This window comes from Anas platyrhynchos, chromosome 2 (genome assembly GCF_047663525.1).
Source record: "Anas platyrhynchos isolate ZD024472 breed Pekin duck chromosome 2, IASCAAS_PekinDuck_T2T, whole genome shotgun sequence".
Classification (NCBI taxonomy): Eukaryota; Metazoa; Chordata; class Aves; order Anseriformes; family Anatidae; genus Anas; species Anas platyrhynchos.
The window spans coordinates 22,190,266-22,214,268 of NC_092588.1; the positions used below are offsets into that span (position 1 = coordinate 22,190,266).

Sequence of the window (24,003 nt, forward strand, 5' to 3'; positions counted from 1 at the left end):
ATTATCATAGACTCAACTAGTGTTTACTTTCTTTCCCCCTTCTTTATACGCTAAAGTAATTATATCTGCATTCAGGACAAAGGGCTGGGAACTCAGTCTGTGATCTTTGGAATATTTTATGTCCTTAACTCCCTAACTTCAGACACTGCACAGCAAGACTTCCCTCCCGTGTCCAGCCAGAGCAAAAAAAGGCTCTACTGAGAGGCTACGAGCTTCTCGCTGTCTTGCACTCTGGGGAGAGTACAGTCCTCCACTTCTCTCATTTATCTGCTGTTTTGGCAGGTAGGTAGTGCTAATTTCAACACCAAACCTAAATTAACTGGAAGTCGTATGCTGAGAATTGCATTTTGTTTCCTCTTACTAAAAACGATTTGAACTTGAATGGCATGTGACTGTTCCAGAGTGAGCTGCATAGCTCAAGCGTGATACCAAGCAGTCGCAGACTGAGACACTTGAGAGGTCTTTCTAGAAGATGCCACATCCCTCAGAGGACAAAAAACACTGAACCAGGTCTAATGATAATTCTTGAACTCGGGGTTTTTGTCAACAGTACAGAAAAGCTGCCAAAAATGAGCTAAATGTTGCTTGCTTGCTAGGATGAAATTGGTACAATTTTTAACTTGTAACTCTAAGCCACAAAACCTAAAACAACTACAATTAATTATCTTATTTAACAATGATGTGACTTAAGTTCTTGCCCTTTAAGAGTACCAAAAAAGCATCTACCTTTAGGCTTTTCTAAAGTAAAATTAATAACAGTTTTGGAGGAATATTTTTTTTTTCCCCCCAATACACTGCATCACATTCTACAACAGTATTACTTTACTAAAACCAAAATACTCAGGATTTTACCGTAAGTACAGAGGAGAACATAAGTATTCTAGCAGAAATACTAACCACATTGTTATAAGTAACTGCTGTATTAAAACATGAAAAATGTCCAAAAAATGAAGTCCCTTGAAACACTAAAGATTTGGGGTTGTATAACAGTGCAGCAGAATATGTAGAAATGAAGGTGTTTTAATTTGATCCAACTGAAATGTGAGCATTCAATACTTTTAATTAATTTTGGTAAAGTAAAACAAATAATTCAACTAATTAGCCATTTGGTTTTTCAGAAGCTACAACTTTCTTACTTTCATAGAAAAGATTAAAAAGAAAAAATAAAACAGAAGGCCTTTATCTTCTATCATTAAGCCACGAAAGTCTAGAGGGAAAACTGATAATTAAGAAAAAACTATATGGCAAGCTTTTTTCTTAATTTCAACTAAAAAAATCAAAGCATTACACAAGGTCACGCACTTTTGTTTTCCCCCTATAAGGGAGTAAAAATGCCGACAATACATTCTTATGAGTTTTTTTCTAAATAATTCCTAGCAAATAGGATTCCTTACAAACCAACTTCATCTCCTGCATTAAAACTCATCTGGAAAAGGGGTCGTTTACACTGTTTATAAAACACTGCCACATAAAATGTGTAAAAAAACATATTTCACTAAAAATAGCTTGCGTAAGTAAGGGATTAGAGTAGTTTCTACTGCTGTAATTGTTCCTTTGTAGTTTTTTCCATGATGTTTTTGAACAGTGTTTTTAACTATGTTTATTAAATTCAGCACATCAAAAAGGATCAAAGAGAAAGCTAGTGAGAACCAAAGAAACCCCAAGCGTATTGTGTTGTCTCACTGGGGAGTTATGCAGATTCAAGTAAACAAGTGCAAATTGTTGAGGTTTTAATGAAAATTTTCTACAATTATTGTATCTGAAGTCATTCTATATAATAACATCTGTACAGCAGATGGCCATACTGTACAAAAGGCAAGCAATGCTCCTTTTTCTTTCTCTGTTTTAACAGTACATCTGAGATGACTACTTTTGTCATTGTGCTTAGTTTGGTTCAGCAAATAATTCGTAAAATGCAGCTGCTGCAGATGGTCACAATAGTTACTTGACTGTAAAATCAAAGACAGGGTGAAGTATTTGTGTATTAGTTTCATCCTGTAAAAAAAAAAATCTGACATTAACCCTGTTCAGCTCAAAAGGTGTATCTATAAAATGTTCTGTAAAAGGAAAAGTAGTGAAGAATTGATGTATTTAAATGCTCCTTGCTCCCAAGACACAGCTACTACACTTTTTTTTGTTGTTTAAATTGAGTTAACTTGCATAATTTCTTTGCAATAATAAAACAAATCTAGTTAGTAACTTTGGTATTCTTTTAACTAATTCAACACAAGGCTATAATAGCATTTTCTCCACACAGAGTAATTTGTTTCTTGAATTTATATTTTTCATTTTCATTCTTTTTTCTTTTTTCATTAATTTCAAATTGATAACTTTAAATGAAAATAAACAATTTATTAAACAATTTTTTTTATAGTTTCAGTCAGCTTTGTGGAAGTGTGCCTTTTGTACTTCTTGAAACAGGAAAATGTCTTGTACAGTCACACTTGCATGCAAAATGTCACACACATGTATTTATCTTTTTATAAAGCAAAGATAGAGCAACTTTAACTGCAGAAAATGTGAAGAGTCTGTTGATATCTATTTATTGTCTTGTTATGGCTGTTCTTCATATAGAAGAACTTCTGTTTTCAGTAGATTCAGCATCACTATTGCTTTATTTAACGCTGCTTGCCAGACTACAAACATGCTGAAGATTCACGCATGGTTTGTGACACGAGAAAATAAAGATCCTTTTCCTCAGACTGCCAGAAGAATTAAGAATTAGAGCTTCGTAACAGAGCGTTTCCGAGGCTTTAATGCACACGGCAAGGTAAGTCCTCCTTCTGGGAGGATGAAAAATTCCAGGGTAAGTGATACACTCTGCTGAGTTTGCCAAATTGCTTTATAGTGCAGTGACGGAACAGGCTCGGCTTTGATATATTGAAGCTTGCTGTGGACACCATAATGTACCATGGGACGGATAATGTATAAATGATAGAGGGGAAGTGATGGAAGGAAAGAGGATTATAACACACAAAGAAGTCTAGAACTATTTAAAGGACATTAAAAGACCCCTTACTCCGTTGCAGTGCTTTCTATGCCAGGATTGCGATATGATTGGAAAAGCGTGGGAATGCAGTCACTGTTCCTGCCTGCACTGCTGTTTATTTATGGATAAATCAGGAGTTTTAGGCTCCAGCACTTTCGCAGGCTTTCATGTCCTACGAACCTTAAATTTTTCATTTTTAACTTTTAAAACAATAAAGAAGTACTGAAACTTGCTGGCCCGAGGAGAAATACTTCTGATGAAAAAGAAATAAATCACCACCTAGCTTGGCCTGGGACTCGCTCCTCTCAGCTACAGACCATTTTATCTCTCAAGTGACTCTGCCAAATACCTACATCTGGCTCAACTCCAGATCATGCAAATGTACCATCTTATTAATTATATTAAAAGACTAATAAAGCCATTTATGAAGATATTCAAAATGTCTTCAATTTAATTGAGTCTCTGGAATTCTGTTAATTACACCCAATGTGTAAAATTTCTTCACATTTTTGCAGCAATGAAACCAATTTTTGGGACAGGCACCCTCATTTTCTTTGTGAGACTCTCAGCTGGAAGCATGTTACAATTTAAAACTTCAGAAGCCTGGAGCAGAATAATGGTAGAATCCAATATTTACATAGCAACATATGTCAGGACTCTGAACGCTTTTTTCTTCTTTTTTTTTTTTTATTTTTTTTTTAAAGACATAAATATAGGGTCCTAGCAAGAAAATGTAGTTACTGAGTGAAAACTGTCAAAATGTTGTCCTTTGAATTATGAGCTGCATAACCAGAATCCCAGAATCACGTTTTTTGTAACCATTATTCCATCCAGAATTCTGTCAATAAATTAGTAATCACAGTCCAGTGGATATTAACTACAAAATTTTGCACTCTTGGGTGCTACTGAAAGGAAAAGTCAGGTAATGGAGTCAATTGTGGTTTTACTATGTCAGCTGCAGGAGTTCCCCTTGATGTCCCATGCTTTAAAATGGTTACTGGACCACCGCTTGAACAAATCAGCAGCAATTCTAATTTTCAGAAACTCTTACCTGTAGTTTTATGGCCACTTCTAACATTCAGGCTTCCACTGAGGTTTGATAAAGAGGCTAGCAAACACGGTTTACTCGGATGTGGGATGGTTTCCATAGAAACAACCATTTGGACAGTGTGAATGGAAATTTTTTGGAAGCAGGACAGAGCTTGCCATAAGTTTTCTTGTACCAAAACCTTCTGTGCAGCATTGGTGTGTGCTGCAGGTAGCAAGTCCTTTGTACTGGAGTGTTTGGTTACTGATGTGCCGGCCCCATCTGGATGAACGCCAGCTGATGGAGCAGCCTCCTTCCTGGGCTCATTATCATTCATGGTCATGATTTTTGTCAAAAACTGGTTTATTTGATCAAGTCTGACAAAACTCAGATTTGCTTTCAAAGGTTTTGATATATCCACATTGATGTCAGCTGTAGGAGAGAAGTGGAGAAAGAAGTATTAGAAGTTATAGTGCAATTATTCAAGAAATGGAAAAATGATAGGCTTTTAGTGAAGAAAACATTATTTCTACTATGTTTCATTAAAGGGACTGAATCAATGATAAATATAATAAAGCAATATTTTTATGAATAAATCTGAATTAATGCACCATGAAATGTACTATAAGCAATTATTAAGAATTCTGAAGGAAGAAACGTGTCTCAACCTAAATCTTATTTTCTTATTTCTTGCCAGGGACCACCATGGCTATCTGAAAGGTATACACTTCATTTGAGTGTGTAGGAGGGTAAATACATAGCCCTTTTGTGTCAAAATGAAAATATACTTCACATTCTCTTGAGTTTTCCATACAGTAGAACTATTTGACTTAACTCCAAAGCCAACAGTGAACATTTTCAACACATTTAAATGAGTGAATAACATGTATATTCTTTTGCTTCTTACACAATTTATAAGCAGTATTTTTCAATGTATTACCATGTTGTAGTGTAAAATAAAATCAAATATAAATGCTGAGGTATGTTTAGTGGTTTTTTTTCTTTTTTTTTTTTTTTCAGGGAAATATATCTAATATGCAATATATTAGAAATAATCTAATATTAAATAAAAAACTAGAAATAATCTAATATATAAAAAAAATCATAGAATCACGCATTCTTTGTCCCCTTAGAAAAGGATTTTGGTACTTCTGAGACTGCTAAAAACCTCAGAGAAATTTTAGAAGTATTATGAACAACAGTCGTAACAGTGGTATTTCTTGTAGCTCAGATGTTGCAATTACCAAGATTATTTTGCAGATGGGAAGCAGGATTTTATGAAGCTGAAACTTACTTCTATGCTACCTGCCTCTTTATCAGTAAATTACACTTCATTACAGGAATCCAGCTTTTTCTTAGTTAAAATTAGTTAAAATTTTTCGTTTCAAATTAAACTTTCACCTAGTAATGAGATAGCAGGGGGAAAAGCTTACTTTTCACTAAGCTCTTTCATTCTTGCCTCCATCCCCTCCAGGAACAAGACAGGATGAAAATTGTGCACATATACCTAAACTATATTAAATTGTTCAGAGAAAACATTGCTACTTAGTTCCAAGTTACACTAGAAATACAAAATGGAAACACTGTTTGTTGAAGGTTTCACACGGATTAAGGGATATTTCACCAAAATTAGGACCTAGTTTCAAGTTGTCCAGGATCACATTCTACACAGATGCAAACTGATAAACTTGATTCTCCCATCTTTCGGTAAATCAGAAACTTTTACCACAATACAGGAGCAGAGATTTGGATCTGTTCTTAAACACAACCTCATAGTGACATCCTAGAGTCCCAGGCACATGGCGAAGCTCTCCTCTGACTCCCCAAAATATCTGGAGGGTGGGATATGTGTATGTGTGTGAAAACTGCACTTAGATACTTTGGTATCTGAACAGATAAGTGCAAATTTTAAACTAGCCCTTTTTCCACAAAGATGAGAGGAATTTGCCCTGCAAGATTTGCTACACCTGAATAGAAACACAAAAATAATGTTCTCAGAAATGCCTCAGTAGTACTCCACAAGGCAACGATAACTGAGATTTAAGACTGAAATCTAATTTAAGTGTAACTTTCAATTTTAACTATTAGTTTTCTGAAAATACTTTCTCTAATGTTAAAGACTTTCATGCTGAACTAGAAACTGTGTTAAACACTACCAAACACATGGGCCTAATAGAAAGGCAAATATCAAAGCCAAACATTAGAAAAGGGCAAGATTTTTAAGCACCCAAAGCCATACATGACAGACTTGTAGATTTTCTCAAAACATGTATGTACCACTTTTATAAATAAGGGAAGGGAAGAAGTATGTTATAACACTTTTTAAAATATCCCTACCCTTCTTGGCACTAAAAAATACCCCAAGGCATGCCTGCCTTTGCACATAATCATTGGTCCTCTCTTCCCTTTGAATGGAGGAAAGGAGAGCTATTAAAGAAGTATAGATAGACCCATGGGACGTTACAATATTCACTTATACCCAGATGGAGAGTTATTCTAATGAATTGTTAAAATAAAAAAAAAAAAAAAAGGAAAAGAAAAAGCAGTGGTTTTAAAAATGACCCAAGTTTGAAATCCAAGTCACACACAGTAGGATTTGGGTCCCCGAAGCAATAAGGCACTTTCAAAAAATGTCCCTCATCAACTTAATTGTCTTTTTTAGTTAACTAGTAATAAAGGATTAAAATAGAATTATTTTTTTTTTGGCTTTGCTACATAATTAAGTAATGAATATGAGGAAAGGACCCTTCTTGCTTGGCGTGACAGCTTTCATATCTACCTTCTTAGTCTGTTTTATTGCTATGCTTTCCAGCCCAGAAAAGAAAAAAAAAACAACACCCCAAAACCCCCTAAAAACCTGAAAACCACTTTGACATAAGTTTGTTAGGACAGGTGTAAAGCTAAAGCCAGAGAATAAAGTGATTGAGAAAAACCTGAAAAGGAGCTGAATATGAGAGCTTTAGCTCTCTCTGAGGTTTTGTCAGGCCAAGACAGAGAAGAAACGGGGTGCTGGTGATGCTCTGTGCTGGATCGTGCATGGCACTGGCGGTGCTGGGCTGTGTAATCAGTGCTGTTAATAAATGTTTTCGTAAATGCAGAACCCCTCCAAGAGTGCAGTAAAAAAAGAAAAAGATACTAGAACACCAGTGAAATGCACATAGCTTCCCTGTTTTGTGCTTGGAAACCGCACGTCACACAGCAAAAATGCTGTCATGACTGATATCTTGACAAAGGTTTGCATTAAGTTATTATTATCCAGTGAATCAGCCCCGACAGAAAGTGGTGGCAGCCAGAAGCATAATTGCAGAAAATGTAACTTTGGAACCTTTGCTGCAAATATTTTAACTATCTCATAATGACATAGGTTATTTTTACAACTGGGGAAAGATTATGTAAGGAGATTCTTTGGCATTTTAAGTGAAACGTTAGGAAAATAAAAATCCAATTGAGCAATCAACATGTTTTTAGTCTTTGTCCTGTTTTACACTTTATACTTAGCCCTGTAAAAGAAACTTTAACATTCCCTCTAAGAAAAACACATTTAAGTGATGGACAGCAACAGTGAAAACTGATGAAATATGAAGAGCTATTTATAGCAGTTGATGAAGATGGATGTTCAGCAGCTTCTCCAGCTATTCAAAATGGGCTAAAAAGAGATGTTACAATGTAAAGGGTCACCTAGATGCAGCTGGAAAAAAATTCCCAAGGTGCAAACTCCAACAATAACAGTATTTTTAGATGATGTTGAACACCTTGGGAAGCACGCCACACAAGGCTGCACATTCCTTACTAGTAGGAAAGCGCAGGTTCCCACAACTCAAGCAACTCTTTCAATTGTCCAAAATTGCATCAGAATCCAGACAGGGCAAAAAGTAGCTCAAAGTCTCCTTTAACTCCTCAATTACATTGAAACAATTCTCTCCTTTGCCTACCAGTGAATGGCTACCACAATTATGTGCCGACACTTAAGATTTAAGGCAAAATAGCAATACTTGATTTTGCCAGGTGTTACTTATTTACAGCAAATAAATAATAGTTTAATTACTGTGATTGTAAATACACTATATTCAAGTGACTTATTTATGTTTCAATCAAGCTGAACTAGATGATATCAAAACAATGTATTTTTTAATTACAGATTACCATTTGAGTGTAGAATTTGTATTTTTCTTTCTCGCTCTCAATTTCTTCACTACACCTCTTTAGATTACCAAGTAAATCCATGCCTGTCAATTATTAGTTTCTAATTACCCTTCACAACTTTCTGAACAGCTACTAGGAAACAGAATGATGAAATAACTATTGAGTTAAAAGGAGATTAGATAAATATAAATAAATTACACTTATTATATGCTCCCACCACACCAGGAGATGACTTAACAGTGAAAGGAAAAGAATCACATTGCAATAATGAAATCAGAGAGGGAATTCAGGTCCCAGAGGCGATTCTACGGAGTTTATGTTAATGTACACCTTGTGGGGGACCAAAAATCAACTGGAATAGTTTCCTGAAAACTGTTTCCAGCTATTTTCTCATTTAAAAAGTTCCAACTTCACTTGACCCATTAGTCATCATATTACTTACATTTATTATGTATTTTGAAATCTATTACAAAAAACCCAATGGATTCAATATGGCCTGTTTGAACAAAATCATAACATCTATAAAAGAAAACCTATAAGCAGCACTCTGAAATTTCTGTCTGAAACAATTTCTTTCTTTGTCATTTTATTACTTATAGCTTCAGATAAAAAAAAAAAAATCAGGGTTATGAGTATTTTGCCCTTGTTCTCTGTAACATTCAGATTTGTACCGTGAAGATAAAATTTTATTCTGTGAACTTGGGATAATGATATTACTCCAAAGGACTTTTTATTTGGTGAACTAAGGATGAATAAGCAACACAAAAATAACAGAGCTCCCAGCAAGTTGCTTTAGGTCAGTAACAGCTCTTATTGAAGTCAGTGGGCTTATTCTAATATATGCCATAACCTAATGTGCACCAGGTTACTATTTCTATGACTAATAAACTACCATAGGATACTCGTAATCTGAAAAATCAGAAAGTAAACTTCATGAAAATTATTTATAGGTTCTATTTATAAGACTGGGGTCTTTTCACAGACTTTGAAAAATGTTGAACTATGAGAGAGTAAAATAAGGCATTTTTCAAGAATTTGTTAACTTCTCATACACCTCATTCTGTAATGGATCTTTCATTTCTCATAGCCAATATGGAAAAGGCCAGATCTTTCTCTCTTTGGCTGGACACAGGTCTCTCCCTCCTTTACCCCAAGAAGGCTGTAAAATACAGAACATAAAAAAAATAGAAGAAAATACTATTTGCTGTAATCTCAGGACGATTGAATTTCCTAGTTCTAAACAGGAGAGGAGCAGACAACAGGCATGAAACATTTTACCACCAGTAATATCCTTTCTCTGGAAGCCACCCATTCTGATGTAAGAAGTCAAAGGAACAGAGGAAATCTGAGGAAGGTAAAGGTAGTATTGAGCCCTGATTCTGATTTGGAGTCAGGGTGGCCCTTCAGTAACAGGGAAATGGCTGAATTGCAAGAATTAAGTTTATAAAAATACGGAAAGAGAGAGACATGTAAGAAAAAGACTAGATGTACTGTTCTCAATTGTCCCTGGTTAGGCATCAAAAGAGAAACAAATTAAAAGAAATTGAAAAGCAAGAAGAATCCAAAAGAATTGTTTTTATCTTCTAATTCATCATTCCCAATTTGGATCAAGGAAAAAGAAAGAAGAAACTTGAGACAAGGCTTCAGAGGCCATCTGCAGTCCATCTTGTATTCTGCTTCTGTGAGACAGATGCCAATTAGTCTGGAAGAAACTGGTAGTCACCGCTCAGTATTTCTACCTACTGTAATTTTTATGCTGCAGCCCTGCAGAAGAAGCTCTCTAAGGCCAATATGGCAAACAGAAACCTTCAGGGAGCTTAATAAACTTGAGCCATCTGGGGTGCTTGCCTGTGGTAACAACTCCTAGTATATCACTGATATTATGCGAAGGTGACGTTACCAGCCCTAACCATTGCCTGGGTTTGAGGTCTCAGACAAGGCTCAGAGTGATATAATTATTATTTTTTTAATTATTATTTTTAATTGTCACAACTGAACCGAAATAAATTGTTTTCAGACTGGAAGACCAAAGTTACCAGTGATAAAGAATGGAGGATTACTGCTATTTATAGGTTGCTGACTGAAATGAAGCAACTGTGCAACTACCAAATAGATTACAGCCATGTGTCAAGGGTTGTGTGGCGAGGCCAAAAGTTATACTATGGGCATTTGGAGGCACTACCATGATAAGAAAACCCTAAGAGAAACATTAACTCTCTCAGATGACAGTCAGTCAAGTTGAAGCACAGTGAGAAGAAATAAATTGTTCCAGGTGGCTGAGCATGTTTGAGGAAAAAAAAAACAACACCTAAATGCTCACTATTATCTGCTTTAGCTGCCGATTAATACTGTTAGAGTAAGACATACATGAAGAAAAAACTAAAGGGAGTCTAGAAATTTGAGCAAAGTTTGAAATAAGTTTTAAAGAAATGCCAATACACTGTAAAAGCTACCAAGAATATATTTTCAAACTTATCCACATGCCTAAATGTCCAGTTGTCATTTCGGTATTTGCGAACTTAAGAAACTAAATTTCATTTAAAATAAATATTGCAAACACTGCTATTAGGAAGGTGCTTTGCTAATTTTACACATTATTACGCTGATATTACAGAGAATAGACTTGTTAAAAACAAAGCAGTACCTACAGGCTGGTACACCTGTTTGGAATATTTCTGCTTGCCCTCTTAATCAAATAAATATCATTTCATGGCTATAGTGTCAGTGCTTTAAAAACTTGTTTGTAAAAGAGTAAAGGGGAAAAAAAAACCTACTAGAAAGCTCAAAAGTTTTGCAAATGACCCAGAGTTAATTAGAAAAGTCTGCACCCTGGCTAGTTCCCCTTCTCACGTGTCAGCTCTCATTAAATCAAAAAATTCTCATTTCAAAGTTAACAAACACCATGGTTAACAAAACTGTTAAACTGGGATCAAGTGGGCACATTCCTAGGTTTATATATGATGTCATGCTAAGCAGCCCACAGCTGAACTTGCAAGTAGTATGAATGATTTTTCAATATATTAAGTATCTGATCTAATGCTAATTTTCTCTCTATAGGCTAACTGTGCTGGGAACAGGTGGCCCTGCTTTCAATTACGGAGGGCTAACATGCCAGTGTGAGGCCTGGATTAGTTCACCTTCTCACAGGGAATTTGCCTCGGTTGGGAATGGATTTATTATGGCTTCACACATGGAACGGGGCTCATGTCAGCTGAGGGCAGTGATACATCATATGATTCAAATTAACCTGCTGTGGACTGCTCCGCAGGGCTGATATTGTGTATTAAAATGACGACATTTTTAAAACAGCTTGAAAGAAACCAGGATTGCTGAAGTGCAATGGTTCCAATTTGTTCCAACTAATCTATCACCTGCTGGAGATATTATTCTAGTGGGTTTCTGGTAGCTGCTATTTTCCAGGTTTCTCCAAACCACTGACCTTGCTAATGGAGACAATTGTTGCCTTTGGAAACAGGGAAAAAAGCCAGGGAGAGCGTGAGGTGCAGCTTTGTTTGGTGCTCTCCCTGCCTATGGCGAGGCCTAGTGCTGTGCTCCTCCTCACAGCATCCCAGCGGTGCCAGGGGTGCCTCGAGGAGCAGCCCCCAACCCCACCTTTTCTTGTTTTTTCTTATTTTATCGTTCAGTGGGAAATGTCTTCGCTTGCCCACACAGTCTGCTCTGTACCAATTATTTCCAAAGGCAAACATCAAGGATCTTAGTTATTTCACATCGAGCCTAACTTCTTCCCAAGAAAACGCTTGGGGAAGAGGTCTTTGGGATGAACGTTTATATTTTGCATGTATATGTATTTTGTATGAAGTTGTACTTCACAACTGATTAAATATTTTACATAATTTACACGCAGAAAGAATACATCAAAAAGACAGCTTTTGCAGTTAAGAAAGCATAGTTTGATAAATTTAAAAAAGACTATTAAAACAGGATGGTCACAATTTTTCCCCGCCTAATGAATAATACCTGATACTGAAGCAATAAATAGTTCACTTACGTGTATTAGACAAGAATTAAATGTACAAGCTGAATATAAAAGAGAGAAGGTCATGTAAACTGATGTAAATGGAATTTAAAAAATTCTAAATAATTAGTTACTGTAGAAAGAGAAAGAATAGTCCTTTAATACATCGTGGGGTTAGGGTTGAGGTCTGTTCCCACAGGCCTGATGATGAATGCTTATTTCTCCTAGGATCCTATTACCTTAAATCTGGAAGAAATATCATTTTTCTTTAGTTGCCAAAAATGTACAAAATAATCAACTCATGTGGCAAGAAGCGCATTAATGTATCCTGTTATTCTCATTTAATTAGTGGTTTCCAAGTTTAGCTACTTGCTGTAGTTTTTTGATCTCCGAGTTAATACAGACTGACAACCTGGTTTCCTGTGTGGTGAAAGTATACAATTTTTCTGTGGAACACTATCTACTTATCTACTTCAGCTGACAAACTATTTACAAGGAGTACAGTTTTCACCTAAGACAGCAAACACTGGGAACCATTTGCAGATTTTTCTTTTTAACTGCTTGTATAGTAGTTTGCATCATAAACCACAGCCATGTTTGATTGCTCTATCTGAAACTTAACTTCAGCACGCCAACAAAATTCTTCTTAAGAATTATGGCATTGCAATTGAACAGCTGAACTCTGAACACTTAAAATCTATAGAGAAAACTGCATTTATCGCAACTGCTACATCCAGATTTTTGTCTGTATATGCACAGCTTGTAGGAGTCTTCTGAAAAGCAAGTCACCTGTGCCCAAACAACAAGCATCTACTAGCACACATCGCCTTCAGTACATTAAAAAATTAACTTACTGGATTTATGAAATGCACATATATAAATCAACGTGAAAATATACAATATGTCCTTAGAAAATACGCATTAGTGGCACCGTTATTTGCCAAATGTTCACTAAAAAATCCCTAGGCCTTTGAGGCATGAAGCATATTTCATCGGTGTATTTATTTAATCAATTTAGGTATTTGTGATGAGAGACATCATAATTAAGGTTGTCTGGTGATCTTACAAACATTTTGCTGAGGTTCCTGTCCTTAATGAACACCTGCAGGCTTAGTTAGGGCCTGGTGATGCAGATACCTTCTCCAGACCCATGCTCTGTACGCCAAGCTACCTCACCCAAGAAGTTGTGGTTAGAGAACTTTTTCCCCCTCAAGTAGAGTTAGTAACTTGTTTTCCAGTAGTCTGCTCAGGAGTTGTCAAGCTTTCATAACCCCTTTGATTGTGCTATTCTGATGCCATCGCATGTGGAAAGTGTCTTTCACTAGTAATTCAACAAAACACCCTTGGAACGGCTCTTGGTAAAGGTTAGCCTAGTTGAAGAGTATCTCATACTGGCCACAACTGAGATGAGAAAAATCCGCAGAGGAATGCAGAGCTGTTCTATTATATTACCCTGGTAAAATACTTTATTAAAATTCAGAGTAATTACTGTTGAGTCATGTTTAACGATAGTTCCCATTAGCAGCAAATAGATGATAAAAAGAATGCCTTTTGGCTAAGAAGAGATTCTGGATGAAAGCTCTGAGGTTTTATGTGCCTTGCAAGAATAAATAGGCTGGATTTTATGATGAGTTAATTTATGTTTTTTTCAGTTCCCTATTTAGCCAAATACCACGGAGGGGAGAGATTTAACACTGATTCAGGATCTGACTGAATTGTTGAGAATGGGGTAGAAACTGAGACCACTCGTCAACATGTACTTTGCAAGCTGGTACCAACTTCCTTGTTTGTTAGTTTAGTTAGAAAGCTGTCCTACTAACACGAATGTGTCAGGGAAACACCTTCAGGCTTTTAATACATTAAATATAAATGCTGGGCCAGGAAACTGCAATGAGAACCTTAAGAAACAGGAATGGAAAGACAAGGGATCTGGGAATGTGGGAACCTGCCAGAGATATGGGGAGAGAGGACTAGTAAATCAAAAAATTGGAAAAAATGAGGATAAAAGAAAACAAAACTGGCAGCAGTGACCAAAATAATGCAGTGTCAAGAAAGAATACATTTTCCTTTTGGCTTTCCAATGGAGCTCAAAAATCTTGACTCCCCACATTCCTCTGCTCTTATCAGGTATCTGTAAAGCCCACTGATAGTGTCTCTTCCCCTCTTGTGCTGATCATGCTTAGACTGAAAATCAACTATTACTATTATTAATCTTTTAGCTCAAATGGCAGTGAAACATGCAGGTCTGAAGGTTCAAAATCCTATTAATGAAGCCAAACAGGGATCAATATAAGAAAAACTGCATTGTCAGGTGGTTTTAAAGTCTTGTCTTAAAGGAATGCCATTAAAGCAGCATAGAAAATGAAAAAAGTGGCAATGATGAGGTTGTGAACTTTATTCTTTCTTCAAGACTCTTGCCTGTCTGCATGTAAAAAAAAATGGATTTTCAAGTTACCTAATGAAATATTCATAATCATCTGGTAAATACACATCATCTCTCATTCTCTGGCAGTTTAGTTTGATAACATGAGGGCTGATATGCAGAAATGGTAACTGTTTCACCCAAAGACAATAGGAACTGTGCTTCCAACACCTAAACTCCTGTATTTTTAAGTAACTTGGACATAAAATTGTCAGTTTTAAATTGGCAACATTCATGTAATGAAAAAAACCTTCACCTCAGTTACCTCCTGTGAAATGGCAAGGGCATACTATGCCATCACCCACAGGAGGGTTGTGCAAGTAAATGAATTTGTCTGTAGTGCTCAGATCTTAAAGCTGTAAGCAATGCAGAGGAAATATGTAATTATTTTGTAGAGCTAGCTTCACATAATGTGTTAGACTGTATAAACATGTGTACCGGGGTTAATAGAAAAACCCAACACGGAAGAGTTGCTCACTAAATGACTGATAACAGCTCATTCTGTGTGCTGAGTAAAGAAAATATATCTATGAAGAAAGTTACACAATTCAACGAACTATAGTAAGTACGCACAAGGGAGTTGAATTATGATGGCACAGGTAAATGTAGGTCTATTTTCTAACTTTCTATACAACCTTAATTATATTCTACATAGTACTGTAGTTATAAATACATAATTCACAACATAGATAATACATAACAGTTTAATTTGCAGGAGTCTGTGATTCTTTGGGAGTCAGACTTCAAGTCACTTAAATCTTTTTAACTAAATCCTAATGGACCGTCATACTACACCACTTATATTCTGTATTAAAGAAACGCAATATAAATATTATTTTCATGTTTGCAGTGTTAGCATTTTAGATTGTATGGATTTGTAGTGCCAGGTATCCAGATTCCAAAGAACACAAGAGAAGGCAGATCATTAAAATCTCCAAAACCAATTTAAAAGTCAGCTTTTATAAACATACTTCAATAAATTTTAAAATCTCAGTTGTTCAAGAGCTAGAAGCAGGTTTACATTTTATTGGAAATTTGCCAAACTCAGGCTTCTAGAGGGGTAAAACTTCTATAATGACCTTGAAAAGAAAATAAATAACCAGGCCTTAAACCTGTGACTGACCTAGGACTGACCATTCCTCAACTGTGATTTCAGTTCATGGTAACAATGGGAGGAAATTTTCACATTCATCAGCAAGGAATACAACATTTTTCTGATGATCTGTGTGTATTCACGTGCATTATCTATAAATAGATTACGTTATGAAAATGGAGCTTAAAGTCAATGCTTACCTGGTCCATTAAGGAAGTCTTTAATTTGTACCGTGATAAGAGGAGGGGGAATACCACTTTTAGCATCTACTTCTCCTGCTACTGTTTGCAACCAAATCTTGCAATAATCCAGAGCTTCTGGTAGCGTCTTTCCAGGATCTATAGGTGATAATGATCATATTCATTAATAATATTCCAGGAATAAGATACACAACAAAATGCTACATAAAGTCATTAAGTAAAGCTGAGAAGTTTAAAATGTATACACAGTAGATAAAATTCTTAATACTGTTACACACAGCATTTGTGCTGACATAGACAACGCATGCATACACATGCAAGAGAGCAAATCCAGTATCACACAAAATGAAGAAAAATTGCAAAAATACCAAGAGAAATATGAGTAAAAGATATCACCCATCACAAGACAACTTTTAATAGCACTTAAACTGATCTTTTAGCAGTACTACTTTGAAGAGAATCAGCGATCCAAAATCACTTTCCAGACTGTATTTTCATTACCGCTTAAGAAAATAATAACAGCAAGATAAAGTTTAAGAGATCAGAATGCTAACAGATCTCAAGGACAAAGCACAACGATATTGCAGTTATATCATTCTCTTCAGGGTTTCACTCACACAGCATGTTTAGCTTCTAAAACCAGTAGCTATTCTTGGATAGCATCTTGAATGGTATTCCTTTGATCGGTCCGTAATATCACTCAAGTACATGAAAATTAATTTCCTCCAAGTGGTATTCCTTTCTTTATTTTCTGCATATCACAGATGGCAAAAACAGTGCTGAAGATAGGCTTTTCATTCTTTAGCAACTTGTGACCTTTGTTACAGTAGTCCTGAATTCTGGTACAACACATCTTAAATTCTAAATACTGCCTTATTCTTTAGCATCAAGAATGCTACTTAAATTATTAAATACCTGCCTCGCCTTAAAGATTTAAGATTTTCTTGATTAAAGTTCATCTCTCCCATTTTCAGTCAATTAAAAATTGTTAGAATTGTTTTATTTAACTGAGTGTTACTGAATGGATTCCTTTCAAGAACAGTATTTACATACCCGCTATTATACTCAACATATGGTATCGTGGTATCACAGTCATATGTGGACTGGGTATATAAAGTCAGCTTTGGAATTTGTATTTCTTGACCTTATCATGTGATTCATATAAAACTTGGCACATACGAACCCTTATGTGATTTCAAAGAACCTACTGAAACCAATTGATCATGACTTTAGATCTATATGGAAAAGATCAAAAGTTAGCACATTCTTCTGTTTTTATTTGATCAATTTTCAGGCAATGACTTTACAGCAGTATTTGTACTGCATGGCATATACATTACAGCCTTTCCTTCCCTTTATTCCCACTATACATTTATAAAGTCAGCTCTCAACAGTTATTTAAGAGCTGTCACTGCATACAACAGATTTGTATATTTTCCATGTGAATTTCTACATTTTTATGGTTCTCAGCCCTTTTCTTTAATTACACTAACCAGAATTGTATGGCATACTCTCTTTTCTGTAGTAACTGCTTTAGGGAATTTATTTTTCCTGTGTCTGGATTTTGCCCAGCATACTGAAAATAATAATAAAAATTTTTACCACTGAGGTACGCATTTTTTTTCTTCAAAATATAGTTTTGTAGTTGTTCTGAGCAAGAATCTCAGACTTGGATCTATTTTGTTTTGCACTGGTAGCTCATCATAAACAATATACTAATGCTTTTCAGAACATACAGCATTGTAAAAATTACATTGTGCAATGCACATCACTAGATCACTTAAATTCATCTTTTTATTTTATTTATTGTCCCTTCAGAAATACTAATGTAAACATTGAGGTTTGCTAATATGGAGTAAAAAATTTCAATATGCTATTACTTTGTCTCATTTCTGAACGATATTGTGCCATACTTTATATAACAACCTAGATCAACCAGTAGAAATTAAGAAATTCCAGTAAATTTATTCAAACATTGCTTTTTCAGAGTATACTTACAGGTATTCCTACTGTCCTAAGACATGTTTATGTTATAAAACAGCTAATAATCATTTCACGGTTGTAGTTGTTCAAAGATGAAAATTTCTTTAATGAAAGGAGCTTACATAGCAGAAAATCCTTGCATGACATAAGACATTAGCTATACAAATATCAGCCTCAGGGCACTGTATTGCAGGGTTGCATGTATTGCAGCATGTAAGCACAGAATCAAAAAATAAATAAGTAAAGGAGCCATTGGGCTCTTGGAAGATTATTTTGCCCTGTCATGTCTCCAAGGTGTGCAGCACCGTCATCACCCTTTCAGTATGTGGGATATATCAGGACTGGGACACATGAAAGACCTCAGAATTTATGCATTAGGAACACAATACAAAAACACCTCAACACACAAAATTAGCTCAAGTCCAACAACATGTATTATCTTTAACACAGCACTGGCCTTAAAGAGTTCAAGCTTATTTTTTTTTTTAATTATTATTTTTATTTTTTATTTTGGGTGGAACCATGGTGAACAGGTAATTCTGACAGCAGGATAGCTGCATTGTCATAGTTCAGCATCTGAGATAATAATCCTCAGGGGCCAGGGTAAAAGCTTTTATACAATAAGAAGAAAGCTAAATTCCAGAGGTTTCAAAACTGTCTATACAAGTGCTTATCTCAAAAACTTAAAGGAAGCTCCAACGAGGATCTACGAGATGTATCTGATGTATCTGGGTAGGACAACTTCATTTACATTGAAGGTCAAAAGAGTAAAATATGTGTATCATGATTAAAAAAAATAATAATAATAATTCTAAGGTAGAAAACAGTATACATGTTTTCATAGGATTAAGAATCAGGAAAAGAATAGAACAATATAAACAAATAAATAAATTCCTATGCCACTTTGCAGAGGAATCACCAGAGAAGCAAGCAATAGAATGAAAAAAAAAAAAAAAAGAGAAAATTTAGGCAGAAAAGTAAGAAATTCCTGATGGGGAATAAGGATTCCTATTAGGAAAAGGACTCTTCTCCCTCAAGGAAACGATGGAAATGTTCAAAATGTTTAAAAATACACTTGACAGAACACTATAAAATATACAACAGGGAACAATTATGCATCAGCAGGGAACCGGTCTGAATAATGTATTATAATAGGTCATTTCCATTTCCATTTTCTATGATTCTCCCAAAAATCAACACTTAAATTTGCAGTTATTTGTATAAAGAAAATGCTGGAGAAAACCCAAGGGATGCATATATAAGCAAAAGGAGAGGCTAGAATTACTCCGCAGCAAGCCAAGAGAGAGAAAAGAAAGGCTTGAAAAGTGAAGAGCGGTGAAGACGGCCAGAAATTCTGTCCTCCGCATGATGTGAAAAATTTGTCTGGGGCAGCAAAAGAAAAATGGTGGGACAACCATCACAGATCGACAACCAAGAGTGTAATTTAAAATCTGTAAGACTGAAAAGCTGCAAGACCTTGAATACTTCCACATTGTTTTCCTTTATTATGATTATTATTATTCAAATGAAAAAAAAAATATATATATCTCTGGCTATTTTTGAATCCACCAAACATTCAAAGCCACTTTTAGTCCTGCTAAGTTCCAGATCTTGTCTCCAAAATTCAGAGTTTATGAAGTAACTTCCTAAACTCGATTTGGATTTGCAAGTTTTGATTGCAGTTACCTCCCACTCATTCTCATGTTAATAGGAGACGGCAAAGCCCAAACTTTTGAGGGGGGAAAGGAAAGGATGGAGGCAGGAGAAATTTCTCATCTCAAAGATTTTCATTTTTTAAAATGTGTTTTTTGACCCTGTTTGTACCTGACGGCCACGGCACCCTGGGGGAACAGCCCAAGGCAGGCGTTAGCAGGGGGACCGGGCTACCGAGCGACTTGGCCCCTCCAGCTGGAACCTCACCCAGGCCGAATGAGATCTCCAACAGGCTTTTATTTCAATGGATGAATCATGGCTTGGTTTGCAGTCAATTTTGCAAGCCAGTACGATGCTGCAATCTTCCCCGCATTTCCAGCTCCGAAGTGGGATGTTTGGTGTTATTTTAAAAATGGTTTCCATTGGAATTTAGTGAACTTAAATGGGAAAACATTTCTGTGAGTGTACTCACAAGTGCTGTGTCAGGAAGTTCCCAAATGAGCATTTGCAGTAACCCAAGGCATGCACTGCACACCCCTAGGCCAGTTCATCTTTACTGGTGGGGGCTGCACACCTTTATGACCCTGGATGCTGATGCACCGGACCATAAATACACTCAGAGGGGAGGGAACAGGTGATACTCCAGCACAAGTCCCTCAGTGCTGTGCTAAGAAACAGCTTTAAATCCTCTTTCTGCTTCGGAGGAAGCCCAAGCTGACAGAGACGCAGTGAATGAGACTTCCTGCCAGATCCAGCCTGTGTTTCTCTCCATTCAGCCTGGGCTTTTTCATTAGATCAGAGGTTACATGTGGTCTTAGCTACTGCATCTGCTCTTCATGGACCCCCTGCCATCAAAGGCGTGGGTGTAAAAAAAAATAAAATTAAAGGCAAAAAAAGAGAGAGGATAATTTTGGACGGCCTCACAATGGCTATTTTTTTTGCAAATGCTTCACTGGAGGAAGTTGAAGAAATTCCATGCATAACACATATTTATTTGGAAATTTCTCTCCTTTATAATGGCCAAGCAGCACAACCTCCTCTTTGAAAATAAACAAACAAACAAATAGAAAAAAGATTTTTCAAGAATGCCCAGAGCACAATGCTCAGGAAATGAGGCAATTTTGTATCTGGATTACATTACCTGAAACAAAGCAAATAAAAGTTTAAAAAAATATTTATAAAAGCAGCTTATGAGATTACATTAAAAACAATTGCACCCACTTTTATTTAAGTGGAAATGGCCAACGCTCTGTTAGCAAAAACTAACGGCTAGCAGATGCCATTTTTTTTAAAACGTAGGATGAGCAATGCATAAAAAGGGTTGTTTTATAGTATCTTTTGGGCTACCTACAAAGGATCTTACAAGTCAACTCAGGGAACAGCTAGTCTTTTTAATGGCATTTATTGAGGGTTTAATATTTATCCCATTAATTTATTTACTTTGATTTGAAGTTCCTATACCTGGCACTAAGTACCATAATCATAATCAAGCTGTGCGAGTACAAAAATAATTTAAAACACAAATGAAGCAGCTTAGCACAACCATAATAAAACAGAGCTAACATTATAACAACCTAGTAACTTTCCTCCTCCTCCAGACTGACTTGCCAGTGGACGTGCTTTGAGAGAAATACTGAGGAAATTGAAAGCACAGCCACTAGTCTTTAGCTCCAAGGCAGGCAAATGCTCCCAGATACAGACCCAGGCCTGCTGGAAATGTGTTACTGCTAACTGATAATTGACATGCTAATAGTACTTAACTTTTAAATATTCTATTTCCTCCAATTTTCTTCTCATGTACTTATTTGTTTCATCTTTCAAACTTAGTGAAAAACAACCCCAGACACAGCTAGTGAACAGAGGAACTAATTTTTTTTTTTTTTTTTGGAAGAAGCTCAGTGTTTTAGCCACTGGGTAATACCCTCTCACACATAAAAAAGTGATAGCTTAATGTAAACATCTTGAATTTTAAGCTCCATTAACTTGAAATCTTTTTTTTTTTTTTAAAAAAAAAAGAAAAACAAAACACCCCCCACCCTCACCCCCAACAAAACCCTTATCCTAAAACGTGGTTCAAAGTAGTAAATTAATACAAATTTTATTTTGTCAGTTACCTACTGTTACCTATTATTTTCTTCATATTTCATGCTGGTACAGCTTTACAGGATAATTTCCCAACTTTATTCAAAGCTTTATAAAACAGACTTTCATCAAATACCCAAATAGCTATAAGGTCCAGAATATTCTTTGTTGACTTACACTCATGGAAAAGGCAAGGGATAAAAGCCATAAGTAGGTCTAAACTATTATCAGCTCTTCCTTACTCCAAAGCAGTCTTGGGAGCTACCGTCTATGAAAAAGTAAGATCTTGTTTCATAATACAATCTTGCATTGCTTCCGCCTTGCAAGATTTGAGAGAATTGTTTTAAAAATGTAGACTCTTTGGTGAAAAGCAGTAAGGAATTATAGATTTCGTAAGACCTGAATCCACGGCAGTTGAACTAATAGTAGTGTCTTCAGAATTACACAATGAAACTGATTCAAAACGATTTCCCAAATGTTTTAGAACGGTCCTAAAATGTTCTTATGTGGCATATATGGTATATTTACATGCACAGGATGATTTGAAATGTCACAGTTTTTATTAGCATATTTTGGATCTAATCTACATAGCTCATATACAGTTAGCTACGTAAGCTTAACCGCATTAGTATAAGTAATGAGAAACCACCCCCACAGGAGTACCAATAAAACTTCATAACAAATGACATATATTTTTTCTTCTGCCCAGAGGAGTCTTAATTTCAGCAGGTTGTGATGAAATTTGCCGTGTTATATCTGTGGCTGTGCTGTTGCCCATCTCCATCCTGTGGTGTCATGCACAATGTTTTCATCAGGCTTAGTCCCACTGTTAACATGTTTTTCAAGGGGGAATATCCTCTGCTGGTAACCTAGTTTAAATATATCTTTCATATTTAGCTTGTGTCCTCCTCCCCACTGTATCTTAGATAATTGAGAATTAGTTGGCATGCTGACACACAGCCACAAGAAGGAAAGGTTTTTAGAGTTCAACTGGAAATATTCTTTAGCAACATTCCCTGTAAATTAAACATCATTTATGCCCTCTTCCCATCTTCCAGTCCTTAACATACAGAGAAAAAAAAGACCACAACAGGACATAGCAATTGTACAGACGGAGAGAATCTAACTTATTTCTTTCAAATGAACTTTATATCATTCTTCATTTGGATGATACATCTCTTTCAGATAAAACTGTCAGCAAATAGTCACAATGTCATGAAAAACTGGAGTGATTGATGAAATCAACTGCAGCAACATAGAAAATGCAGTGCAATGCTCCTGATGTTGTATTATATGCTATGTAATATATAGTGCGTGTATATAGATATATACACAGACATATATATAAAAAAATAGTTAATTGCAGTTTTGCCTCAAATACGAGTGCTAGAAATATAAAATAGAAGTTTCCAAAGCTACATGTTACCACAATGGTATGACAACATTAATCTTGAATGATGCAATCACAAGCACAGCAGGTCTTCCTAAACAAGAGGCAATAAAAACTTTATACTGCCTATTTTGTTGTGCAAATTAGCATATGACTTTAAGTGTTTAAGTGTGGATTAGTTTTATTAACTTACTAATACATTTAGGGTGGTGTTTTTAGGCACTAGAACTTTGGCACCCACCTCTCAAACTCTATTAAAAAAAGGCATAATGCTTTGGCAGAAAGCACAGGATCCTGCCTGATACACGAGTTAAGTATTTATTACTGCCCACAAAAGCAGCAGGATGAGACCAGAACTTCTGCGTTCACATCGTGTCTGATTCCCACCTCCACACTGTTTCACCTTTGCCCGACACAAAGATAAAAAGCCAAAGAAAAGGATGAGACCCACATAGGACTAATCTCTGGTTCTCCAAGAAGACTTTCTAGCTCTCTAGCTGGTGAGCTAGGACCCCTCAGGCCATATGTTTCTATCATCTTTACTACTTAAACTTCTTGCCATGCTTCTGTGCTCTCTGACCCACCTTCAATTTGTAGGAAGACTTTATTGCTTTACAGCTCCCATAGGTACAAAGGTAGTGAATGGCTTTGGAAGTTAACAGTAGCAGAAGAATGGCGAGAACTTTGCCCAGTTTATTGGTAATGCAACAGCAGCTCGTACAAGGACACATCTGAGTGTCTCAGACATGAAAATGAAGCAGTGACTTCATGAAGTTGTGATCTTAAACTTACAACTACTCCCACTGCCCTTCAAGCTTTGCTCTGTTAATTGATTTGCTAATTCTTTTCGTATTAATTATCACAATGATAATCTTTTATATGGTATTTAACAAATAAAGATGGGAATCTGAAGTAAATCAAACTCATGACACATCTATGTTTCTCTCAAGACAGGATAGCAAAAACAAAGGAAGATGAAAATGGAGGACTGATGAAAGATGCATTCTCTGCCATGTTTTCTTCTCTCTATTTTAAGTATTTTCTC

At 35.9% G+C, this 24,003-nt stretch overlaps 1 protein-coding gene across 8 annotated transcripts in view; it reads right to left on the minus strand.

Moving 5' to 3' along the window:
- The window catches only part of VPS13B (vacuolar protein sorting 13 homolog B), a 465,257-nt gene that overhangs the window by 94,644 nt on the left and 346,610 nt on the right, over positions 1-24,003 (minus strand). For all 8 annotated transcript variants that reach the window (XM_072034434.1, XM_038173544.2, XM_072034433.1 and 5 more), the window contains 2 exons: positions 15,851-15,988; positions 4,041-4,448 (listed from right to left, as the gene is read on the minus strand). In XM_072034434.1, coding sequence (XP_071890535.1) covers positions 4,041-4,448; positions 15,851-15,988 — 546 coding nt within the window. The remainder of the gene's footprint in view (positions 1-4,040; positions 4,449-15,850; positions 15,989-24,003) is intronic.